At 40.2% G+C, this 21,978-nt stretch overlaps 1 protein-coding gene across 3 annotated transcripts in view; it reads left to right on the top strand.

Moving 5' to 3' along the window:
- The window catches only part of USPL1 (ubiquitin specific peptidase like 1), a 38,669-nt gene extending 20,026 nt beyond the window's left edge, over positions 1-18,643 (top strand). For 2 of the 3 annotated variants that reach the window (XM_074387888.1, XM_074387889.1), the window contains 5 exons: positions 1,124-1,253; positions 5,370-5,495; positions 11,436-11,593; positions 16,212-16,352; positions 16,453-18,643. In XM_074387888.1, coding sequence (XP_074243989.1) covers positions 1,124-1,253; positions 5,370-5,495; positions 11,436-11,593; positions 16,212-16,352; positions 16,453-18,332 — 2,435 coding nt within the window. In that variant the 3' untranslated portion in view covers positions 18,333-18,643. The remainder of the gene's footprint in view (positions 1-1,123; positions 1,254-5,369; positions 5,496-11,435; positions 11,594-16,211; positions 16,353-16,452) is intronic. The other variant, XM_039473261.2, reaches the window with a different exon arrangement.
- Positions 18,644-21,978: the final 3,335 nt, after the last annotated feature.

Genomic DNA, 21,978 nt, shown 5'->3' with positions numbered 1-21,978 from the left:
GGCAGCATCTAAGCTCCTCTGAGAATAGGAAGGAGAGAAACCAATTGGAGAAAGAATGTAAGAGAAGCATGTAGATTCTCCTCCTCAACTTGCTTCCCAGTCTCAAAGCTGGAAGCCAGCATTCAGTGTTCAGTTTTTATTTTCAATGACAGTGAAATTCAAATCTTCTTCAGTCAGAAAGTTTTTAAAGAAAAGGATTAGACTGAAAAGTTGAGAAGAGTGGTAGATGAAGAGTCCAAAGAGTTGAGGCTGGTCATTTAACCATTGAGTGGCCACGCCCTCCACAGGTGAAACAAGATGATCAGAATAGAAATGGCCAATCTTCTGATGTGTTTCTACAGCGTTTCACTGGTTACATTTTTTTTTTTTAACATCTGCAGCAAACCGTTTCTTTTTTTTTTTTTTTTTTTTCTTGAGAGGAAGGGATCTCACTCTGTCATCGAGGCTGGTATGCAGTGGCATGATCATAGCTCACTGCAGCCTCAAATTCCTGGGCTCCAATGAGCCTCCTGCCTTAGCCTCCTGAGTGGCTTAGACTACAGGTGTATAGCACTGCTCCCAGCTAATTTATTTCATTTTATTTTTTGTAGAGACAGTGCTTCACTATACTGGTCAGGCTGGTCGTGAACATCATAGAAATTGATTTTAGGTTCCTAAAGGCGGGTAGCAATTGTCAGAGGTAACACAAGTAATCCTCCTGCCTTGGCCACCCAGTGTGCTGAGATTACAAGGTGTAAGCCACTACACTCACCAATTTTTGTTTTAATATACTCTAAGGCTATTATAGCTCTGATGTGTTGTTTTTTGGTTTTTGTTTTTTTTTTTCCTGAGGAAAGGTAGAAAACAATATGGGTCTTTTGTGATTTTTCTATCTTAAGACATTTTCATAAATGTCTGCCAAGGAAAAGGAAAGAGATTGAAGTGGTAATTAAATCTTCAGGCTGGACATTTTCAGAAAAATGCTTTATATACTTTCCCTCTCCCAACTCTGGCTTACTCTGTCATACAGTATTAACACATATTCATGCAGTAAATATAGTAAGAAAAGACAGTAGTTCACAAATCTGGTTTAATTTTTGCTGTTTTTAATTATGAGCAGTAATTTTTCCTTTTCTTTTTGAAGGTGATATGGAAAGTCCTGTGTTTGCATTTCCCCTGCTCTTAAAACTAGAACCCCGTATTGAAAAGCTTTTCCTATCTTCTTTTTCTTGGGACTTCAAATGTTCACAGTGTGGACATCAATATCAAAACAGGTTAGTTTCTTTTGTTTTTTTAAATGGGTTCTTGTAGTTCTCCACCACTAAGGTTAAGAGAACAGTTTGAGCACCAGACACTGTAGTTTGCTTGCTTCTTTAAACTGGAATGATCAAAACCTCATGGTTTGTTAGACTGCCAGTAGAAGTTTTCTTAAGGAGTTCTTCAGTTGGAAATAGGGACCATGAAAGAATTAGTACACCTCCCTTCTCCAGAGTCCTTGCTGAGTAAGAATACCTCTGAGAATGCCGTGAAACTGTAGACGTTTTGTTTATTCTATCAGAGAGGAGGGGTTTTGCTTGTTTACTTTAGGTTTCTAACATCATAGACACTGGTTTCAGGCCCTTGGAGGCTAGCAGCAGTTCTCAGAGGTAATGCAAGCTTCCCCATTTCTTCCCTTAGTCCTGTGAAAGACCAGCCGCCTTCAGAAGCCTCCTACCCATGAGCCGAGCCATACTTTCGACTTTCCTAATGCTTCTCGGCAGTGTATTAGAAAGGCCATGATTGATGTACCTGTTACCTTCAGGCTTTACATAAGATGTCTATGAAACCATTGAATTTCGTGTTTAGGCTCAGGTCCCATCTCCAGGATATCTCTTAATCTTGGAGACACTTCTGATCCCATACATTTCAGATAAGAGATACTCAGTCTATACCTACCATGCAAGGAGAGGAGTAGGTTTTATAAGAGGAGTCACAGAAGGGAGGTATTACTGGAAGGTTACCCTCACTTGGTCCATACCTCAGAAAATTGCTGGCTGGCAGTTAGGAAATGACCAAACTGGCTCTGTTGGTCATTTATTCAAATTATTACAATAGAAATATTTTCTACTTTTTTTTTTCGAAATGGAGTCTCGATTCCATCATGCAGGCTGGAGTGCAGTCGTGCGATCTTGGCTCACTGCAACTTCCACCTCCCGGGTTTAAGCTACAGACCCCCAAGTAGCTGGGATTACAGGCTTGCACCACCACACCTGGCTAATTTTTTAATTTTTAGTAGAGATGGAGTTTTGCCATGTTGACCAGCCTGGTGTCGAACTCCTGACCTCAAGTGATCCACACACCTCGGCCTCTCAAAGTACTAGGATTACAGGTGTGAGCTACCACACCTGGCCATACTTTTCTTTAACTTACCTGCTTAAATTAGAAAACTTGAAGTCTCTCAAAGTTACTAACGTAAAATGTGAGATAAAAATATTACTTAGAATGCCCTGTGTCGTGGCTCACACCTGTAATCCCAGCACTTTGGGAGGCCGCGGTGGGTGGATCACAAGGTCAGGAGTTCGAGACCAGCCTGCCAACATGGTGAAACCCCTGTCTCTGTTAAAAATACAAAACAGCCGGGCTTGGTGGTGGGCACCTGTAATCCCAGCTACTCAGAAGGCTGAGGCAGGAGAATCACTTGAACCTTGGAAGCGGTGGTTGCAGTGAGCCAAGATTGCGCCACTGCACTCCAGCCTAGGCAACAAGAGTGAAACTCCATCTCAAATAAAATACTTAATATATATATATGTCTATATATATATATGTATATGTATGACTTAGATGCTCATTATCTAAATATGAAATCCTTTTTAGGAAATTAAGGAACAGTCAAAGAGAGTTAAGTCTGGGAGGATGCTTCAGGGAATGCAAGCAACAAAGTAGTTTTGTTTTTTTTAACCAGGTAACTCAGATCTACTAGAACAGGGTAAGGGAAGCCACACAGTAGACACCGTGAACAAAGCTAACCCTCCTGAGTCGAAAAAAATTATAGACAAGAAGTTATCATTGAAATTAACTGTTGGCAGCCATATCCAAGGAATATCGCAAGGGTTTGGTCCCTTTATGAATTTTGAGATGGATGAATATGGGGAGTTGGCAGCTGGTGGGCAACAGGGATACTGGCATGGTGATGTTACAGGGAAATAGTTTCATCGTGTTAGAAGCCATGAAACAAAGATATGTAATGGCTGCTCCGAGGAGAAACCCATGTCCCCTTTCCAAAGGGCCTGTTTTACTCTGATAAAATTGGGTCAGATACATTTTCATATTAAACTTTTTGTTAAGTAAACTTTTGTAGCAGTCGCCAAAACCCCACTAGAACAGGGTGAGAATTAACGTTTTATTCATACCTAGGACTTAAATAATTTAGTGTAAACAAGGGAATATGAGAACATATCTGTTTCCAAGACTTCTATCATTGATTTATATAAATTATCTGGTTTTCTCCTCACAGTAACTCAATGAGGAAGATCCTAGTGTCCTCATTTGGCACTTAGGAATATGACAGCTTGAAGGGGGTGAGATTGATTCCCAAGATGATACACTGTCAGTGGCAGAGTCAGGAGACACACTTAGGCTTCTCTGGCTTCTAAGACTTCCTTGCTCACTGTGGTCTACTCCTTAATCACTACCTGGGTTTGAAATAACATAAATAAGCTTGTTGATTAAAATCAGCTTAATTGTAACTTTTCTAGAATCCATATCTTAGTTGTTTGACAGTTTTTAGTTAGTACATTCTGTGTGCCAGGAACTCAGGCACAGGAAATAGTCTCTGTCCTTGCCAAATTCACTATTTAGGTAGCGAGGTAAATACATGAACACACAATAGAGAGCCAGTGACTTTGTAATTAATCTGATCTTTGGGCTGCTTTACGTTAGCTTTGAATGCAAGATGATTAATGTGTTTTAGAGATATATAGCACAAACTATGAGAGCTCAACAGAAAGAAGCCACCAGCTGCTTTGATATGCTTTTTTGTTTTTTAAAAACAACCTTCCTTTGTCCTAAAAATGAAAATAGTTATAGGAGGAAAGCTAAAATGAAGTGTTTTAATGTCATAACTTAGAAGTTATTTCCACTTAATCTGAAGGAAAACTATCCAGCAAATTCATTTGTTTTTATGAAGCTGTTTTTAGTGCCAGTATAGGGTCTTTTTACTCAACTTGGAAAGTGTAACCTGGAGGCAGTTAAAAACGTAGTCTTCAGAGGCAGATCTCAGGTCTGTTATTTATCACTGCACTCTACGTGCCACTTTCCCCATCTGTAAAATGGGATGAGAAGAGCACCGGCCTCAGAGTTGTTGGAAGATGAGTACCCAGTGCCGTGCTCTCCTTGCACATAGTAAGTGCTCAGAAACATCAGATGGCACACGGAGAATTAACACTTCCTCGCTGAGACAGACTCCTTTTTATACACTAAAAAATAGGAGCCTTTACTTAACAATAATCTTTGAAAATTTAAGAATTTAGCAGAAATACAGTCAGTGCATTTGTTGAGACCTTTATGTTGGTTTGCTTTTAAAATGTTAACTTCCAGAGTAGTGGTCTGTTTTTAACAGACGGTGCTTTCTCACGGGATTTGTCAGTCTTTGCAATTGTTTAGAAGAGAAGCTTGTATCTCTTAAGTAATATGTAACTGCTCTTTTAATTAAAAACATTTTTATTAAAGTGGATACAGTTGAGGTTTAGTGTACATCTTTAAAGATCATCCTTTTAGATGGCTGTTGCTCTCAAGTTTTCAGACAAAAGTGCAAATTTAGAACTTGTGTAACCTGTGAAAACAAAATTTGTTCACAATTAAAAGTTAAGTTGTATGTATTCCTGATTATGTATTTAGAAACACCCTTTTTCATTTTTTGTTGTCTGTAACGACTAGCCAGTTTGTTATTTGAGTAAGGGGTGAGCTTTTAATAAATTTGACAAGCTTAGAATGGTGGTTCTTACTAGGGGCTATTTTGTCCCCCTCGGGACATTCGGCAACTTCTGGAGACAACTGGATGTTGTTGTGGTGTCTGGTGAGGAGAGGCCAGGAATGATGCTTAACATCCCACAGTGCACAGGACAGTGCTTCACAGCAGAGGCTCCTTGGTGAAAAATACCAGTGGTATTGTTGAGGAACCGTGTCTTTTTTTCTTGCTTCATGCCGTAGTTGAAAGCTATGGGTAATTAATGTGGAACATCTTCACAGAGCTTCTTTACAAGGGGTAGGGGAGAATATTGTCATATTAACATGATTTGGGGAAATAAGAAAGTATGAATCACCAGAAAGGGGAGAAATACTTTCAGACATTGATTTAAATTAATGTAAATGCATTTAACATTAATGAATTTATTATGTCATTTTTTTAATAGGTGTATGAAGAGTCTGATCACCTTTACAAATGTCATCCCTGAGTGGCACCCACTTAATGCTGCCCATTTTGGTCCATGTAACAATTGCAGCAGTAAATCACAAATAAGAAAAATGATATTGGAAAAGTGAGTTAAAATTGTCTTATAATTTTTAGTATAAAATGAAGATGGACTTACATTTTTCTTCATGTGTAGAATTGAAAATAGTGACAACAACCTGCCTTTCTGAAATTTGAGTTAACATTTATTTCTGAGTTGCCAGCTGCCTCGCTCTGGCCAGTCAGCCCACTGTCCCAGGTGAAGCCACTGAAGAGCCAACTTAGGCTGACTCTGGCCCCACTCTCCTTGTGTCTTTCCTTCTTTTTGCCTTTTTTCTTCTTTAAAGGTATCAGGCTTTAGTTTTTCTCTCCTCTGCCAAGTGCCTGGAGTTTCTAGAATTCTGGGATTTCCTTAATCAGATTTTAAGAACTAAGATGATTCAAAGATGAGCCACAGGCTCATCTGTCTGAATTTCCATCTTCTCCTAAGCGTGCTAATTCCTCATCATCTTGTAAGCTATGTGGTGCCCTTGAGCAGATGTGTTTTCATTCTATTTTGCCAGCTTTTCTGTTTGTCCTCAGTGGGAGATTGGTCAGCATCACCTTTTCCGGTGTTTCCAGAGCCCCATCTCTCTCAACTCACAGGTCACTTCCATCTCAGGCAGTTCATCTCTCTCTCGTTAATGCACTCACACATGTACACATCCTCTTTACTCTTCATTGTCAGTCAAATTGTACATTAAGGAAATGTTTTGAGGTCTAATTTGATGTAATAAAGAACTGGGAACATTAACCTTTATGCCTTTGAATGTACCAGAAACTCCTCAGAATCTTTCCTAAAGATTTATTCTATTGAAGTAATAAATTCTCAGTTCATCAGTGCTCACAAGTTTAAAGGAACAAAGGGCAGCAGTCCCCTGTCCTCTCCTCCAGGTAGCTACTTTAAATCTTCAAATTAAGATAGTATTTACTTTGACATTTCAAACTGATGTGCTTATTCTACCGTAATGCGGTCTGTTCTTTTATAGCAGTTGAGACTGGGGTTCTCACACCAACACACTGGGCCTCATCTCGGTGTAGCCTTTCCCTGTTCTTCCAATGCAATTGCGTATCTGGCTAAATCAGTACTCGGTATTTGCATTGTTATGAACATAGGTATGTTATTCCCTCTTCAGTCAAGTAGTGTACACAGTTAGGTTTCACTTTTACAATTCTTTATTTTTCCTGGAATTGTTATTTGCCTTGTCTTCATTTGTTTTACTATGTACTGTGAGTTTTTGCCAAATATTTTAAACACTTACTAATACATTTCCAATACTCAGATGCTTCACAGTTTTTTTACTCATTCCCCGCCCTTTTTTTTCCTGGGAACACTTTCCTGGCACTTGGCACTCTTTGCTGCAGTCTGTGCTGGTTCCTCTCTGGGCCTAGAGCATAGGGTGCGCTTTTTTATGTCCACACTTAGAGTCACTATCCTAGTTTTTAGCCCAAGGCCTCATCCCCACATTCTACCACGTCTGTGGCCGTAAATATCCACACTTTTAAGGGTTCTCTGGGAGAAATAAGCTCTTCTTTCTCATCAGCACACGCATTCCACAGCACTTAGTCTTCACGTTGTCCATTCTGTCGGGTAAGGTGCCACCTCTCTGTTTGCTTTCTGTCCTCTAAACATGTGTTGACTCCTTGTTTGCTTATTTCCCTTTCTTTGTCCTTTTGGACTCGCATCTTTTTTGCCCTTCACTATTATTTGATAGCATTTGTGTAGGAGGGCAAAGTGGGAAGGAAGAAGAAGTGTCTGATCTGCCTGAAGATTACGGAAGTCTGTAATCTGTCTTGGCTGCCATGTGTCAGTTTTGAGATGGAAGTGTTGATGAGGTGAGGAGAAGAGCAGCAGAGCATGGGGTCTGCCCTCCTGCCCTGGACCATGGGCCTGCTTTAGGCTGCTTGGTGTTTATGATTTCATCTAGCTGTTCATACCCGCTTTCTCCCATGCCCCCGCAGCGAACATAGTACCATTGTTTTGTTTAAACTGTTAATTGGTTGCACTGTAGCATATATATTTTTTAACTGTAAGAATAAGTTGCTTACCTTAAAGACTCATGCGATGATCTGGAAATGGATCCATTAGGTAAAATAGCCTTTTAATGGAAAATGTGTTTTGAGTTCCAGTGGGCTAATTTAGGAACAGAATTTATAATGTGGACATTTCCTGTATTCTTCAAAAGTAAATTGAATTAAGTGTATGAAGTTTCACTTAAATTTTAAATAACAAGGTCTAAGTCCTTTGTGTTGTTATTATTTTGAAATTTGTATAACTTGATTTGTTTGTGTCTATGGAATTTAGAAACAAATTTAATATAGTTTTTAGGGATAACCTAAAAGTAATTGGGTTCATCATGTATCATATGTGATTAATTAAGACATACAGCATTCTAAAACTCACTAAGTTCCTTGGACACCTTGTCTCAGCCCACATCTCTAATGTCTCCCCATTGGAAAAGAGTTCATAGATAAATTCAGGTGAATTATGTCTAGTGGACCCAAATCTGCTACTTTATTTATTTATTTATTTTCTTTAAATAAGACGGAGTCTTGCTCTGTTGCCAGGCCGGAGTGGTGATGATGCAATCTCGGCTCACGGCAAACTCCACCAGCCAGGTTCAAGCGATTCCCCTCCCTCAGCCTCCTGAGTAACTACAGGCACGCACCACCATGCCCAGCTAATTTTTGTATTTTGAGTAGAGACAGGGTTTCGCCGTGTTGGCTAGGATGGTCTTGATCTCTTGACCTCATGACTTCCCTCATTGGCCTCCCAAAGGTCTGGGATTACAGGCATGAGGCACTGTGCCCAGCCCAAATCTGCTACTTTTATTTAAGTAAGTTGTTTAGGAGTTACATTCAGAGCATGGTGACATGGAGCACCAAGAACTTAGAATCAGATTTCATTTAACTTCACAAACTCTTGAAAGGTTACTGCCACAATCTCTTTGAATGCAAGGCTGTGAGTTTGCTTTGTGGGACAGGGACACAGTATTTCTCTGCTATCTTTGGGTAGCAGAGGATAACACAGTTCCCTTGTGCTTTCTCTCTTTTCTATTTTCTTTTCTTTTCCTAAGGGTAAATTTTTAAATTAAGATTAGCCCCATGTTCGATGAATGCAAATAGGTCTTAGCTTGAAATCTCTTGTTCACTCTTGGTTCCAATTTGGTTAATTCCTTTCATCCAATTTTCCAGTGGTTGAGGGAGAACCTAACTTGGTCTCCTTAGCTCTGAGCATCATCCTTCACTGACACTTCAGGCATTGTGGGTAGGAAGAAGTCTGACAACAAGACCTAGGGATAAAGTTCTACCGTCACCCAAGAGGCTAGAAATAAGACACACTGGAATTGTAGGTAGTACACCAGAGTCTAGGGGAATTAAAGCGGAACAGAAAAAGGAAGGGGAAGCATATTATTTGATTGACTCCAAGATGCTACTTTGCACCATTTAAAAAATAGCCATTAAGAAAGAAATGCTGGCTAGGCATGGTGGTGCGCTGTAGTCCCAGCAGTTTTGGAGGCCGAGGCGGGCAAATTACCTGAGGCTGGGAGTTTGAGACCATTCTGGCCAACATAGTAAAACTCCATCTCTACTAAAAATACAAAAATTAGCCTGGTGTGGTGGCACATGCCTGTAGTCCCAGCTACTCAGAAAGCTGATACATATGAGTATTGCTTGAACCGGGGAGGCAGAGGTTGCAGTGAGCCAAGATTGTGCCACTGCTCTCCAGCCTGGGCAACAGAGCGAGACTGTCTCAAAAAAAAGGAAAGAAAAGAAAAAAAAAAAGCTGCCTGTTTAACTGTGTTCCATCAATGATAATGTGTATACCAACTTCAGAGATGAGAGATACTAACATACAGGAAAAAAATTGGAATTCATTTGGCATTTGGGACTTAAAAAGTTTCATAGTTATAAAAAGTATTATGGAGGACACATTGAGATTTTTGACATGGTAGTAAAACTCTACGTTATGGCTCTGTTGTACGTCGTTTCACTCCACGTGAGGTCCTGGATAGCTTTGGTGTACTGGTTGATCTGAAAGGCCAGTGTGATTAAGAGAATATTTTAAAACTTAACATATAATTGCTCCAATTGTTGTCTCTTTTTTTGATGGTTGAGAAAATCAAATTTCTATCTGAATCTCATAGCAGACTTTGGAGGTTTCTGACAAGTCATTTCTTACGACCTAGGGGAATGTGCTTGTACTCAGCTGGCGTCGGAGTATCTTCTACATCCAGGGAATTGGGCTGAGCGTGGATTTTGGTTTTGGCATTTTTTACTTCTATTAATTTGCAAAAGAATAGAAGATTTGGAATGTACAAAAATCATAAAAATGCGTCAGGTGGTTTTACATGCGTTATTTATCACGTTAATATGTCTTAAACATTTTCCATGTGTAAGCTCATGTAAAAGCAGGAAACTAGTGAGATTTCATAGTCTAGGGATCAAGAGATTTTTTAGTAACTAGCCTTAGAAGGTATATTGAAAGGTATTATAGAAGGTCAAGGAACTAAATGTTAGTAATTAAAGAGTCAGGCTGGGTATTGGTGGCTCATGCCTGTAATTCCAGCACTTTGGGAGGCCGAGGCAGGTAGATCACTTGAGGTCAGGAGTTTGAGACCAACCTAGTCAACATGGGGAAACGCTGTCTCTACTAAAAATATCAAAAATTAGCCGGGCATGCAGCTGTAGTCCAGCTACTCCGGAGCCTGTGGTGGGAGAGTCTTGAACCCAGGAAGTGGAGATTACAGTAAGCTGAGATGGCACCACTGCACTCCAACCTGGGCAACAGAGCTAAGAGTCCATCTCAAAAAAAAAAAAAAAAAAAAAGTCTGGTGCCTAAAGCCTACATATCCTGCTGTGAATACATCTCAAGTTTTACTGTGGATCATTGATTCAGACATACAGTTCACATTTTAACCTGTCTGAAATGGAAATGCATGAAATTGACGTCATGATATAGTTTAATTGGCAGCATGTTTTCATACTGGCATATTTTATAATCATTGAAATCTTAGATTTGATGAAATAGGTATGATTTTTTAAAGTGGGAAAGAGTTTAGTGTTATAGACCGTTTGCAGGACTTTTTATTTTGTAGGTACTTAAATTTTGAGGACTTGATTATTGTCTAACAAAATGATTGACAAAGATTAATTTATAAATTATCCCTTGTCAGTCTGAATAATCTGTAATTTGGACATTGATTCAAGTTCATTTGGGCTGAATAAATTTTGATAAAGTAAGTTTTGACAGCTGTTTAAATATTGGGAAAAGGGATATTCACCATTTTTCTTACATCCTGAGAGCTTTGTTAAACTTAGTTATTTGAGTCCCGTTGGGCTGTGTTTTCTGGTTCAGCATGTTGCTGTAATGGTAAAATATATTTTTGAAATTATAGTTATCTTGAAGTTAATAATAAATTGACCAATGTATTGTATTTTGTCTCTACTTAGTTACAAATTGGACTTTTCCTAAGGAGAACTTTTAATTTGACAGACCCCTCTGCTTCCTGAGATAACTGAAATAGGCCAAATTAATGCTTATTTTGAGTATCTTAGGTTTGTTGCTTTCTTTCATGTATTACCTACCCCACTTAGCAAAAGCAATTAATCTGAGCACTTGATGCCAAAGAAAATTCTAAAAGGTCTGGATTTTTTCCTTAGGTTTTACAAAGTAGCTGCCATGAGATCTTTAAGCCAAAGCTGCATTGCTGCTTACAGAGCAGTTTTTGTTTAATGGTCTGTGTTAGAGTCTTACTGCATGATGACTTCCAACTGTCTGGGATGCCATTCTGAAAAGGGTTTAGTGTTACATACTTCTTAGAGAGAGTTCTCCATTTCTAATTAAGGCACACATCTGGAGGCGCTCTAGAACAATTCGTGCAGTTAGCCTTGAAAGTGTTATCTGTGACTAGTTCACTTCAGACATCTTATAACCAGACACATGGCATTAAATTTGTGTAACTTCTTTTGCTTTTCTGTCCCACAGAGTATCTCCCATATTCATGTTGCACTTTGTAGAAGGCTTACCACAGAATGACTTGGAGCATTATGCATTTCATTTTGAAGGCTGTCTTTACCAAATAACTTCGGTAATTCAGTATCAAGCAAATAATCATTTTATAACATGGATTTTAGATGCTGATGGTAAGTGTTTAGAGGTTTCCTTTTAAGATAATTGGCATGAAAACTAAACTTTAGTGTGTGGGGGCTTTGTTTTTTTTTGTTTTTTTTTTTTTTAAAAAAGGCAAACTTTGCCCCGACTCTTTCTCTCTCCATTCTCGCCTTTGCCTTCTACCCCTCCTTGTACCTGTTAAAAACGGTGGTTTTAGTATCCTTCCTAATTTTTTTCTTTCCTTATATCATGTATTTTGGGTAAACACAGGTGCGTGGGTGTATTTCTTTTTTAGACAAAGAATGAGATTACATACTACTATTTGCTTACAGTTTTTTTTTCCTACTTAACATCTTTGCTTTTATTTTTTAGACATATATTTCTAAGACTATTACTCATTAGACTTATGTAGCCCTTCTGTCATTGTGAAATACATAGTTTGCTAACAGCTACTATCAAGATAAAGTCTTTATTTAAATAATTAAACTTCTTAATAGAAAGCTGAGTAAGCACAGTTCGTGGATTTGGGGAATTTTGCCTTCTGTTTGTCTGATGTAGCGTTCTACTGAGTTTGTTTTTCTCATAATGTGCACTTAGTCTTAGCCAAGATAACTCAGTCTCCTTAAAGGGTTGTATCAGGCCAGTGATAAGGGCTCACTTTGATATAACCATTTTCTGTTATTTGGACACTCCTTCACACTTGCTATTTTCCTCCTGGGGATGGTTTGAATGGATGACACAATACTGTATTATAAAAGCATTTTACAAACTGTAACTTATATCATAAATGTAATTATTACCTTAAGGTTTTCCCCTCTTTCAGATTTGAGAGGAGGTAGTTCTTCACAATATGAACCAACTTATTTTAACTTTTTTTTTTGCATTTCAAAGATTGATCAATCCACTTCAAGTTCAGCATGGTTCCTAACCCTGACAGCATATAAGAATCATTTGGCCAGCTTCTAAACATTTCCAAGTTGTAACTTAGATCACCCTTGATGGTTAGGCCCAAATATCAATATTGGGTGTTTTTGGTATTGGTTTTTGGCTGGCCTGCCTTCCTGCCTGCCTGCCTGCCTGCCTCCCTTCCTCCCTCCCTCCCTCCCTCCCTTTTTCTCACTTTCTCTTTTCTCTCTCTCTTTCTCTCCTTCTTTCGTTTTTCTTTTTGAGACAAGGTCTCACTATGTTGCCCAGGCTGTTGTCAAACTCCTGGGCTCAAATGATCCTCCTGCCTCAGCCTCCTGAGTAGCTGGGACTACAGGCACATGCTATGGCAGTACTATTTTAAACATTGCTTTAAAAGCTTCCCAGGTGATTCCAGAGTGGGTCATGTGGTAGAGAACCACTGACAGAGGCAAACAAAAGATACATCAAGTTTTCTATTTAATGGGAAGTAACAGGTTCAGGTAGTAGGTAAGGGTGTAGCCACATTAACCACATGTTTAATGAACAGTTTTGTTTTGTGTGTATGTGGGGGATTAGCAGATCTCTGAGCATATTTTGTTTTCCCTTTTGAAACTTACCAGAATTCGTGCCTGTTATGTGACTTATGTTCTCGGTTTACTTTTTTTAATATCAGATCTTATATTTTAATAAATATTTTAATTTGGTCTTTAGCTTTTTCCCTTTGGGGAATGTGTAAGGAAAGGTCTCTTTTTCCTTTCTTAATCTTTGCATTCCTCAAGATTAGTTCTTTTTTTTTTTTTTGAGACAGAGTCTCACTCTGTTGCCCAGGCTGGAGTGCAATGGCACAATCTCAGCTCACTGCAACCTCTCCCTCCCAGATTCAGGCGATTGTCCTGCCTCAGCCTCCCAAGTAGCTGGAATTACAGGCATGTGCTACCACGCCAGGCTAATTTTTGTGTTTTTAGTAGAGACGAGGTTTCACCATGTTAGTCAGGTTGGTCTCAAACTCCCGACCTCATGATGCGCCCGCCTCAGCCTCCCAAAGTATTGGAATTACAGGCATGAGCCACTGTGCCCGGCCTCAAGATTAGTTCTTTATAGGAAGCCTTTGAAGCCTGGTGGCGAGTACTTTTTTTCCTCTCATAATCTTAAGATGTGGTCTTTTTCAGCATGAAAAAGTAACTATGGTAGATGTGTCAAATGAGTTTTCTTTTTTTTGAGACAGAGTCTTAACTGTGTTGCCAGGCTAAAGTGCAGTGGAGCGATCTCAGCTCACCACAACCTCTGACTGCCTGGTTCAAGCGATTTTTCTGATTCAGCCTCCCATGTAGCTGGGATTACCAGCATGTGACACCACGCCCAACTAATTTTTGTATCTTTAGTAGAGACGGGGTTCCACCATGTTGATCAGGATGGTCTCGACCTCCTGACCTTGTGATCTGCCTGCTCGGCCTCCCAAAGTGCTGGATTATGGGCGTGAGCCACAACACCTGGAAATCAAATGCGTTTTCTATGTGTACTCTTAGAAATCTTTCTTCAAAAACGAATAGATGCGCCGGACAAGGAAAAGAAACTGAGCACACCAAATATTTAAGATCAAGTGTCTCTAAACATGTTTTGCAACATAAAATGATGACCACTATGTTGGCCACTTCTCTACTGCTAAAATAATGTTTTCTAAAATAATATACTCCTTAGGAAAAATACAGTGCTTCAGGTGCTCACTATTATAATCCAAGAAATAGGAAATGTTTTGTAGTAAATATGATGGTGTTTGACATCATGATTTATTAATTTATTACATTTGGTTTCGGGAGGCAGAGGCAGGAGGATAGCTTGAGCCCAGGAGTTCGAGACCTGCCTGGGCAATATAGCGAGACCCCATTCTCCACAAAAAGGAAAAAAAAAGACAAAAAAAGAAATAGAGTAAGCTACATATTTGCTGTGCCACAATTACCATGACATTATGCTTTTTGTATTGATTTTTTGTTTCATAGATGTGTAGATACTGATTATATAGTGGAAGTGTGGATTGTTTTGATAAGTCTCTAATGAAAGTACAGATATTTGTTGATTATTAAGAAAGGTTGTTACTCATCTGTGCCTGTGGTTAGCTTTTTTCAAATTATCATGTAGTAGTAAGTAAAATGTAGAGAAATATACCTTCCCTTGGCTAGGCACAGTGGCTCATGCCTGTAATCCCAGCACTCTGGGAGGCTGAGGTGGGTGGATCACCTGAGGTCAGGAGTTCAAGACCAGCCTAGCCAACATGGTAAAACCCCGTCTCTACTAAAAATACAAAAATCAGCTGGGTGTGGTGGCGCACACCTATAATCCCAGCTACTTGGGAGGCTGAGGCAGGAGATTGCTCCAACCTAGGAGGCGGAGGTTCCAGTGAGCCACGATTGCACCACTGCACTCCAGCCTGGGTGACAGAGTGAAACTCCGTCTCAGAAAAAAAAAAAAAAGAAAGATACCTTTCCTTAACCCCATACCACCTATTAGCACCTAGCCACCTTTCTTTACTTCTCAGCTGTACTTTTTATATTTTTTTGTTGCAGTGGCAAAATGTATATAACATAAAATTTACCATAGTAACATTCGTAAGTGTACAATTCATTGGCACTGAATACATTCACAATGCTGTGCAGCCACCATCACCATCCGAACTTTTTCCTCAAGCCAAACAGAAACTCTACTCATTGAACAGTAACTCTGCATCCTTCCACCCCAAACCCCTGGTAACCACTATTCTACTTTCTGTCTCTGTGAATCTGTCTATTATAGATACCTTACAGAAGTGAAAGTGATTTGTCCTTTTGTGTCTGGCTTATTTCACTCAGCACATTTGGAAGCTTCATTTGTGTTGTAGCACATCGCAGAATGTCACTCCTTTCTAAGGCTGAGTAGTAGTATATGTGTTAGCCATTTATCTGTGATGGACATTTGGCTATTGTGAATAGTGCTGCTCTGAACATTGGTGGACAAGGAACTGAAAGTCCCTGCTTTTCGTTCTTCTTGGTGTATACCTACAAGTGGAATTGCTGGGTCTCAGTGGTAATTCTGTGTGTAACTTTTGGATGAACTGCCAGACCGTTTTCACAGCAGTTGTGCCATTCTGCATTCCCACCAGCATTACACAAGGATTCCGATTTCTCCACATTTTTGCCAACATTTGCTGTTTTCTATTTTTAAAATAATATCCATCCTAATGGGTGTCTTTTTTTTTTTTTTTTTTTTTTTTTAAGGAATGGTTTAAACAGGTTACCTTCCTACTCTTCATTCATGCTTTAGTTGACGACATAAGGGCCCCTGTCAATACTGCACCACTGAAATTGTGAAAGCAAAAGTAACTACCAGCGACCACACTGCTATAAGTAATGGGCTTTTCCCATGTTGTGTATTCATATCTCAGTATTTGGCAGTGCATCCTTCTCATTTCTCAACTCTTCTCTTATCATCCATCATCTCATTCTCTTGACAAATGTGAAAATGCAAGGTCAGAAATACAACAGGAATTCAAATGAATATTGATCCTTTGGGTAACAAGCTTCATTTATCACGAAAATTTATATATATGAAACATTCTGTTTTCTGATGTTACTGGATAAATTAGGTGATAACGAAATTCTAAATTGCAAAAGTTAAATATACTCTGTCTAAGGACTTTAACGTGAGACAATGGTGACAAGGTCAAGGCCATGTTTTGTTTTGTTTTTTAATTTTTTTTTTTTTTTTTTAAAGATGGGTTTCACCATGATGGCCAGGCTGGTCTTGAACTTCTGACCTCAGGTGATCCACCCACCTCAACCCTCCAAAGTGCTAGGATTACACACGTGAGCCACCACGCCCAGCTAAGACCATGTTTTAGAGTCTTCTCCTTTGGTGGGTATTCAATGATAGAACAGTTGAAAAGGCCAGAAGAAAGTTAACCTAGGGTGGTGATTTTTTCATATCTAACTTTCACTTCTTTTCTCTCTTCCAGGAAGTTGGCTGGAATGTGATGACTTAAAAGGCCCATGTTCTGAGAGGCATAAGAAATTTGAAGTGCCTGCTTCAGAGATACATATTGTTATTTGGGAAAGAAAAACATCCCAAGTGACAGATAGAGAAGCTGCCTGCCTTCCACTTAGAAAGACTAATGACCAACACACTGTCGGTAATGAGGAACCAGTATCTTCAACGTCCCTTTCTGTGGGTGATGCTGCCTCAGCTGACACAGCCTCAGTAACTCACCCTAAAGATACATCAGTCGCCCATCATACTCTTTCACAGGACTCAGCTGTAACTCATGGAGAGCACGCACTTTCAGGTTCCAAAGGTTTGGTTGACAATATTTTACCTTTGATACTTGAAGAAACTACCCACAAAACAGCCTCAGTTTCACAGTTAAATTCTGAAGCTTTCCTGTTAGAAAATACACTTGTAGCAGAAAATACAGGGATTCTCAAAACAAGTACTTTGCAATCACGAGAATCACTAATGGCTTCTTCAGTATCAGCTCCATTGAAAGAAAAGCTTATCCAGGACCAATTTGTAAGCATAAGTTTTCCATCCCAAGTTGTAACTACCAACATGCAGTCAGCACGGCTGAATAGAGAAGGTACTGTAAGTACGAAATTTGTGAGTAACACTCATGCTACTGGTCTTACACAGGCAGTGAAGTCAGTAGAAATTGAGAGGGATGCTCAGTTAAAACAGGTCCCTACACCCAAAACTGAACAATTAAAACCAGAACATGTCACATCTCAGGTATCTAATTTGAAGAAAGAAGAAACTACAGCAGATTCTCTGACCGCATCTAGGTTACTACAGAATCAGTCTCTGAAAGAAAATCAGAAGAAGCCATTTGTGGGCAGTTGGGTTAAAGGCTTAATAAGCAGAGGTGCTTCTTTTATGCCACTCTGTGTTGCAGCTCATAATAGAAACAGTATAACTGATTTACAACCTGCAGTTAAAGGGGTAAATAATTTTGGTGGCTTTAAAACTAAAGGTATAAATCAGAAGGCCAGCCATGTATCCAAGAAAGCTCGTAGGAGTGCGACTAAGCCTCCTCCCATCAGTAAGCCACCAGCAGTCCCTCCGTCGTCTGATGGCACAGCTGCCCCCCTGCATGCTCATGCTGCTTCAGAAGTTTTGGAAAAGTCTGGAAGCACCTCATGTAGCACTCAACTCAAGCACAGTTCTCATGGAAATGGTGTTTCTTCATCAAACCATGAAGACTTGGTGGAAGGTCAGATTCATAAACTCCGTCTAAAACTTCGCAAAAAACTGAAGGCACAAAAGAAGAAATTAGCTGCTCTAATGTCTTCCCCACAAAGTGGAACAGCTCCAAGTGAAAATCTAGAACAGGTGTCCCAGGGTGGGTCTCCAAATGATTGTGAATCAATAGAGGACTTGTTAAATGAGCTACCTTATCAAATTGATATTGCCAGTGAGTCTGCATGCACCAGTGTTCCTGGTGTTTCCCTGTATGGTAGTCAAACTCATGAAGAAATTTTAGCAGAATTATTGTCTCCTACAACTGCTGTTTCAGCAGAGCCGTCAGAAAATGGGGAAGGTGACTTTAGGCATTTGGGAATGGGAGATAGTGATATCCCATCACCAGTACCAAGTGAATTAAATGATGTTTCCCAGAACACACATCTGAGACAGGACCATAATTATTGTAGCCCCACCAAGAAAAATCCATGTGAAGTTCAGCCAGATTCTCTGACAAATAATGCCTGCGTTAGAACATTAAACTTGGAGAGTCCCATAAAGAATGGTATTTTTGATGAGTTTTTTCCACCCTCATCATTAAGTGCTTTAGCAAGTGACCCATTAGATCTACCTCATTTTGATGAATATCTGTTTGAGTATTGAATAAATGCTTGTTAACTTTTTTCATGTAATATTTATTATTCTTAGAACTTACTATGTGTTCAGGTAGTGTTTATACACTGGACTTGTGTAATTACTTGTGTAATAACCATGAACAAAATGGAAGGTTTTACCTTTGGTTCTGCGCTTGGAGCATGTAGTCTGTCACACAAATTAAAATCATTCAATGTGTTCTTTTTGGTTTTATTTTGTTCTTGTAAGAGTCTGAGGATTTTACAATGTTAAAGATGAAAAGTGGTATCTAGTTTTTGGCAGTTTGTACAATTGAGTGCATTAAATTTTTAGATTTGAAATTTTGGTTATGTTAGTGTTATGGTTGATCTTTGGGGTGGGTGGTTTTCTTCCCCCAGAAGCCTGTTGCTGGTGGTGCCTTTCTTTGCCTGTGGTGCCCCAGGTCTTGTCCTGCGTCCAGGTAGGCAGACAAATGAAGGGTGAACAAGATGAAGCGGAGCCTCATTTAGTGTTAGAACAGCTCAGAAGGAGACGCGCAGTGGGTAGCTCCCATCTGTCGGCAGGCAGGTGGTCCCTCAAGTGTTCCGCTCTCAACAGAGAAAAGGCCCTGGAGAGGGTAACTCCTCTCAGCTCTCAGCAAAGAGGAGGCCCTGGAGAAGGTAGCTGCTCTTTGCAGGCAGGTCGTCCAAAGGTCTGCTGCTCTCAGGAAAGAGGAGGCCGTGGAGGGGATAGCTACTCTCCACAGGCAGGTTCTGCCATGTTTGTAGCTTTCTGAAGCTCTTAGCAGAGAGGGTAACTTCTCCCTTCTGCTGGTCATCCCTCCCTCTGCTGGTCATCCCTCCCTCTGCTCAGCTCTGCCTGAGACTGGGGCTTTTTGTGGGCCTCAGAGGGGAGGAAGTGCATGCTGATTGGCCCATGGGTGGCCACAGACAGGCCTGGAAAAGACACCAGTTCCCACTCCTATAGGTGGGACTGGTAGCCTGGCCCCCAGCCTTCAGGCCCTCCCTGTTCGTGGCTTCTAGGTTCCCCCGACTTTGATCCGAAAACCTGTGCCAACAGCAGGGAGAAGCCAGGAAGTGGGGGCAGGCCCCCAAAAGTGCAGGGATGCCTGAGTCTGCAGCCAAGGTGATAGCAGATTGACTGGGTCACCTGCCACCATCATTAGTTCAAGAGTTTGTACAAATTTAAGTGGTATACGGTATATGAATGTATGACAGTTTTCCTTACTGTGTGTGGCCTTGTATTAAGAGCCTACACCTGTTTGTTACACCAGTAGAGTACTATGGCATGTAAACTTTCCCTGTATCACTTATCTCCTTTAGATCTCCATACAGAGGGGTGGCAGGAAACCTTATTGAACTTTAGTAATGTTAGGTGATCAGTAAATCTGTAAATAAATCTGTAACAGAAGAAAGTTACCTATTTTTGTGATGATGTACAACGTTTCATGTTATCACAAATTCTCTCTTCCCAGGACATTGACTTCTGTAACCAGAGTGGGACACCATCTAACAGTTCTGTTTTGGGAGAGAATAATAACCCATGCTTATAAGGCTTGTTATATGTTGGTTGGTTGTTATATATGAGGTAAATGTTATTTCATTTAGACTTCAACATTCCTGTGAGTGAGATACTTTCATCCCACTTTACAGATAAGGAGACTGTACGGCTCTTCAGTTGTAGAGCTGAGATTGAGTGGATTGGCTACCGTAGCAGTTGAGTGCTGAGTTTATCAATATATGTTCCACTTCTCAGGCTTCATTGAAAGTAGGATGCCCAAACAGCAGCACTGCCGTGGAGATTTGAGTTAACAGCACTGCTTACTGAGGTTTAAGGCTGGCAGCCAGTGTCCTTGAGGTAAAATTCTCTGCTAGGGACTCAGCATTTCATAATTTATTTGTCAAATTTACTCCTAAACTTCTGTTTGTTTGTTTGTTTTCCCGACAAAAGTAGTGCATATTGTCAAGGAAAAACTGGGAAGATATAAAAAACAAAGATTTTTGATCATGCATTTTAATACTTAGTGATAATGACTACAAACATTTTCCTATTTTATGCATATAGACTTTAAATAAAAGTGAGATCCGGCTGGGTGCAGGGGCTCAAGCCTGTAATCCCAGCACTTTGGAAGGCCAAGGCAGGGGGATCACAAGTTCAGGAGTTCGAGACCAGCCTGGCCAACATGATGAAACCCTGCCTCTACTAAAAATACGATATAGCCAAACGTGGTGGTGGGCACCTGTAGTCCCAGCTACTCAGGAGGCTGAGGTAGGAGAATTGCTTGAACCCGGGAGGTGGAAGTTGCAGTGAGCTGAGATCAGGCCACTGCACTCCAGTCTGGACAACAGAGCAAGACACCATCTCAAAGAAAAAAAAAGTGAAATTCTATTGTATCTATGTATAACCATTGTTTCACTAATCTAAGCTTCTAGGGTGATTTATACTGTCTTGCCATTGTTAATTGTGCTGCAGCAGTTACCCCTGTTGACGAGTTTTTGCAGGGATCCAAGTTTTGTTTTCCAGGAGCGGAGCTGCTTGGTCAAAGAATGTGCACATTTAAGGTTTTGTGATGATTGCATGACTGACTTCCCCGGGCCTTCACCAACGCTACATCGTAATTTGGGGAGGAAGGGGGAGCCAGCCCTGGCTCCTCCATGATCACTGGTGAGCTTGAACATTTTCTATACTGTCCACTTGAGTTTTTTTGGTGGGCAGGAGAGGGCGTTAAGAATTGCCCGTTCTGGCGGGGTGAGGTGGCTCACATCTATAATCCCAGCACTTTGGGAGGCCGAGGCTGATAGATCATTTGAGGTCAGAAGTTCGAGACCAACCTAACCAACATAGAGAAACCCTGTCTCTACTAAGAATATATGATTAGCCAGGTGTGGTGGTGGGCACCTGTAATCCCAGCTGCTCGGGAGGCTGAGATAGGAGAATTGCTTGAATCCGGGAGGTGGAGATTGCAGTGAGCCAAGATTGCACCATTGCACTCCAGCTTGGGTAACAAGAGTGAAACTACGTGTTTTAAAAAAAAAAATTGCCCATTCTTCACTTGCACTAAGTATCTTCTCAACAAATATTTCTAGATTGTTGCTAAAAGGACCACGCACTGTTATAAGCCTGAGATAAGGCAGTACAATAGAAGGAAATCCTTGCTCCTTTTGAGTTTGCCTTCTAAGCAGGAAACATACAATGTTAGGTAGTAATAGGAGATACATACAGTTGATTCACGTCATTTTTAATAGTTATGGTCAATAAAGTTGTCATGAACACTGAATTAGCGTAAACTGAAATATTGTTCCTAGGGAAAACAGGTTCCTGCTAGCCTGTGGTCATGACATTTTTGTCAAATAATCACTATGTAACCTTTTTTGTTTCTGTTTAAAGACATATTATTTGATCTTTATAGTTGATTCTTTACATTAACATGGCCAGCAGCACTGTAACTCAGCCTAAATGAAGCTTACCTAATACAGGAGTTTCTCCATAAGGCACATCATAGCCTCCTGTGCTTAGAGGAACACTAGACTGCACTTGAGGACGTTGTAAACAGTGAAATCAACAAAAAGCACACAAAAAAATGCAACAATGACAACAAAAAGACACTAGCCACCCCCCAACCCCCGTCACCAAATACACGTGTTTACAGTGTGAACTGAAGAGGAAGGTGCAGTAT

Source organism: Saimiri boliviensis, chromosome 16 (assembly GCF_048565385.1).
Source record: "Saimiri boliviensis isolate mSaiBol1 chromosome 16, mSaiBol1.pri, whole genome shotgun sequence".
Lineage (NCBI taxonomy): Eukaryota > Metazoa > Chordata > Mammalia > Primates > Cebidae > Saimiri > Saimiri boliviensis.
This window is presented reverse-complemented; position numbering and strand designations above follow the sequence as displayed.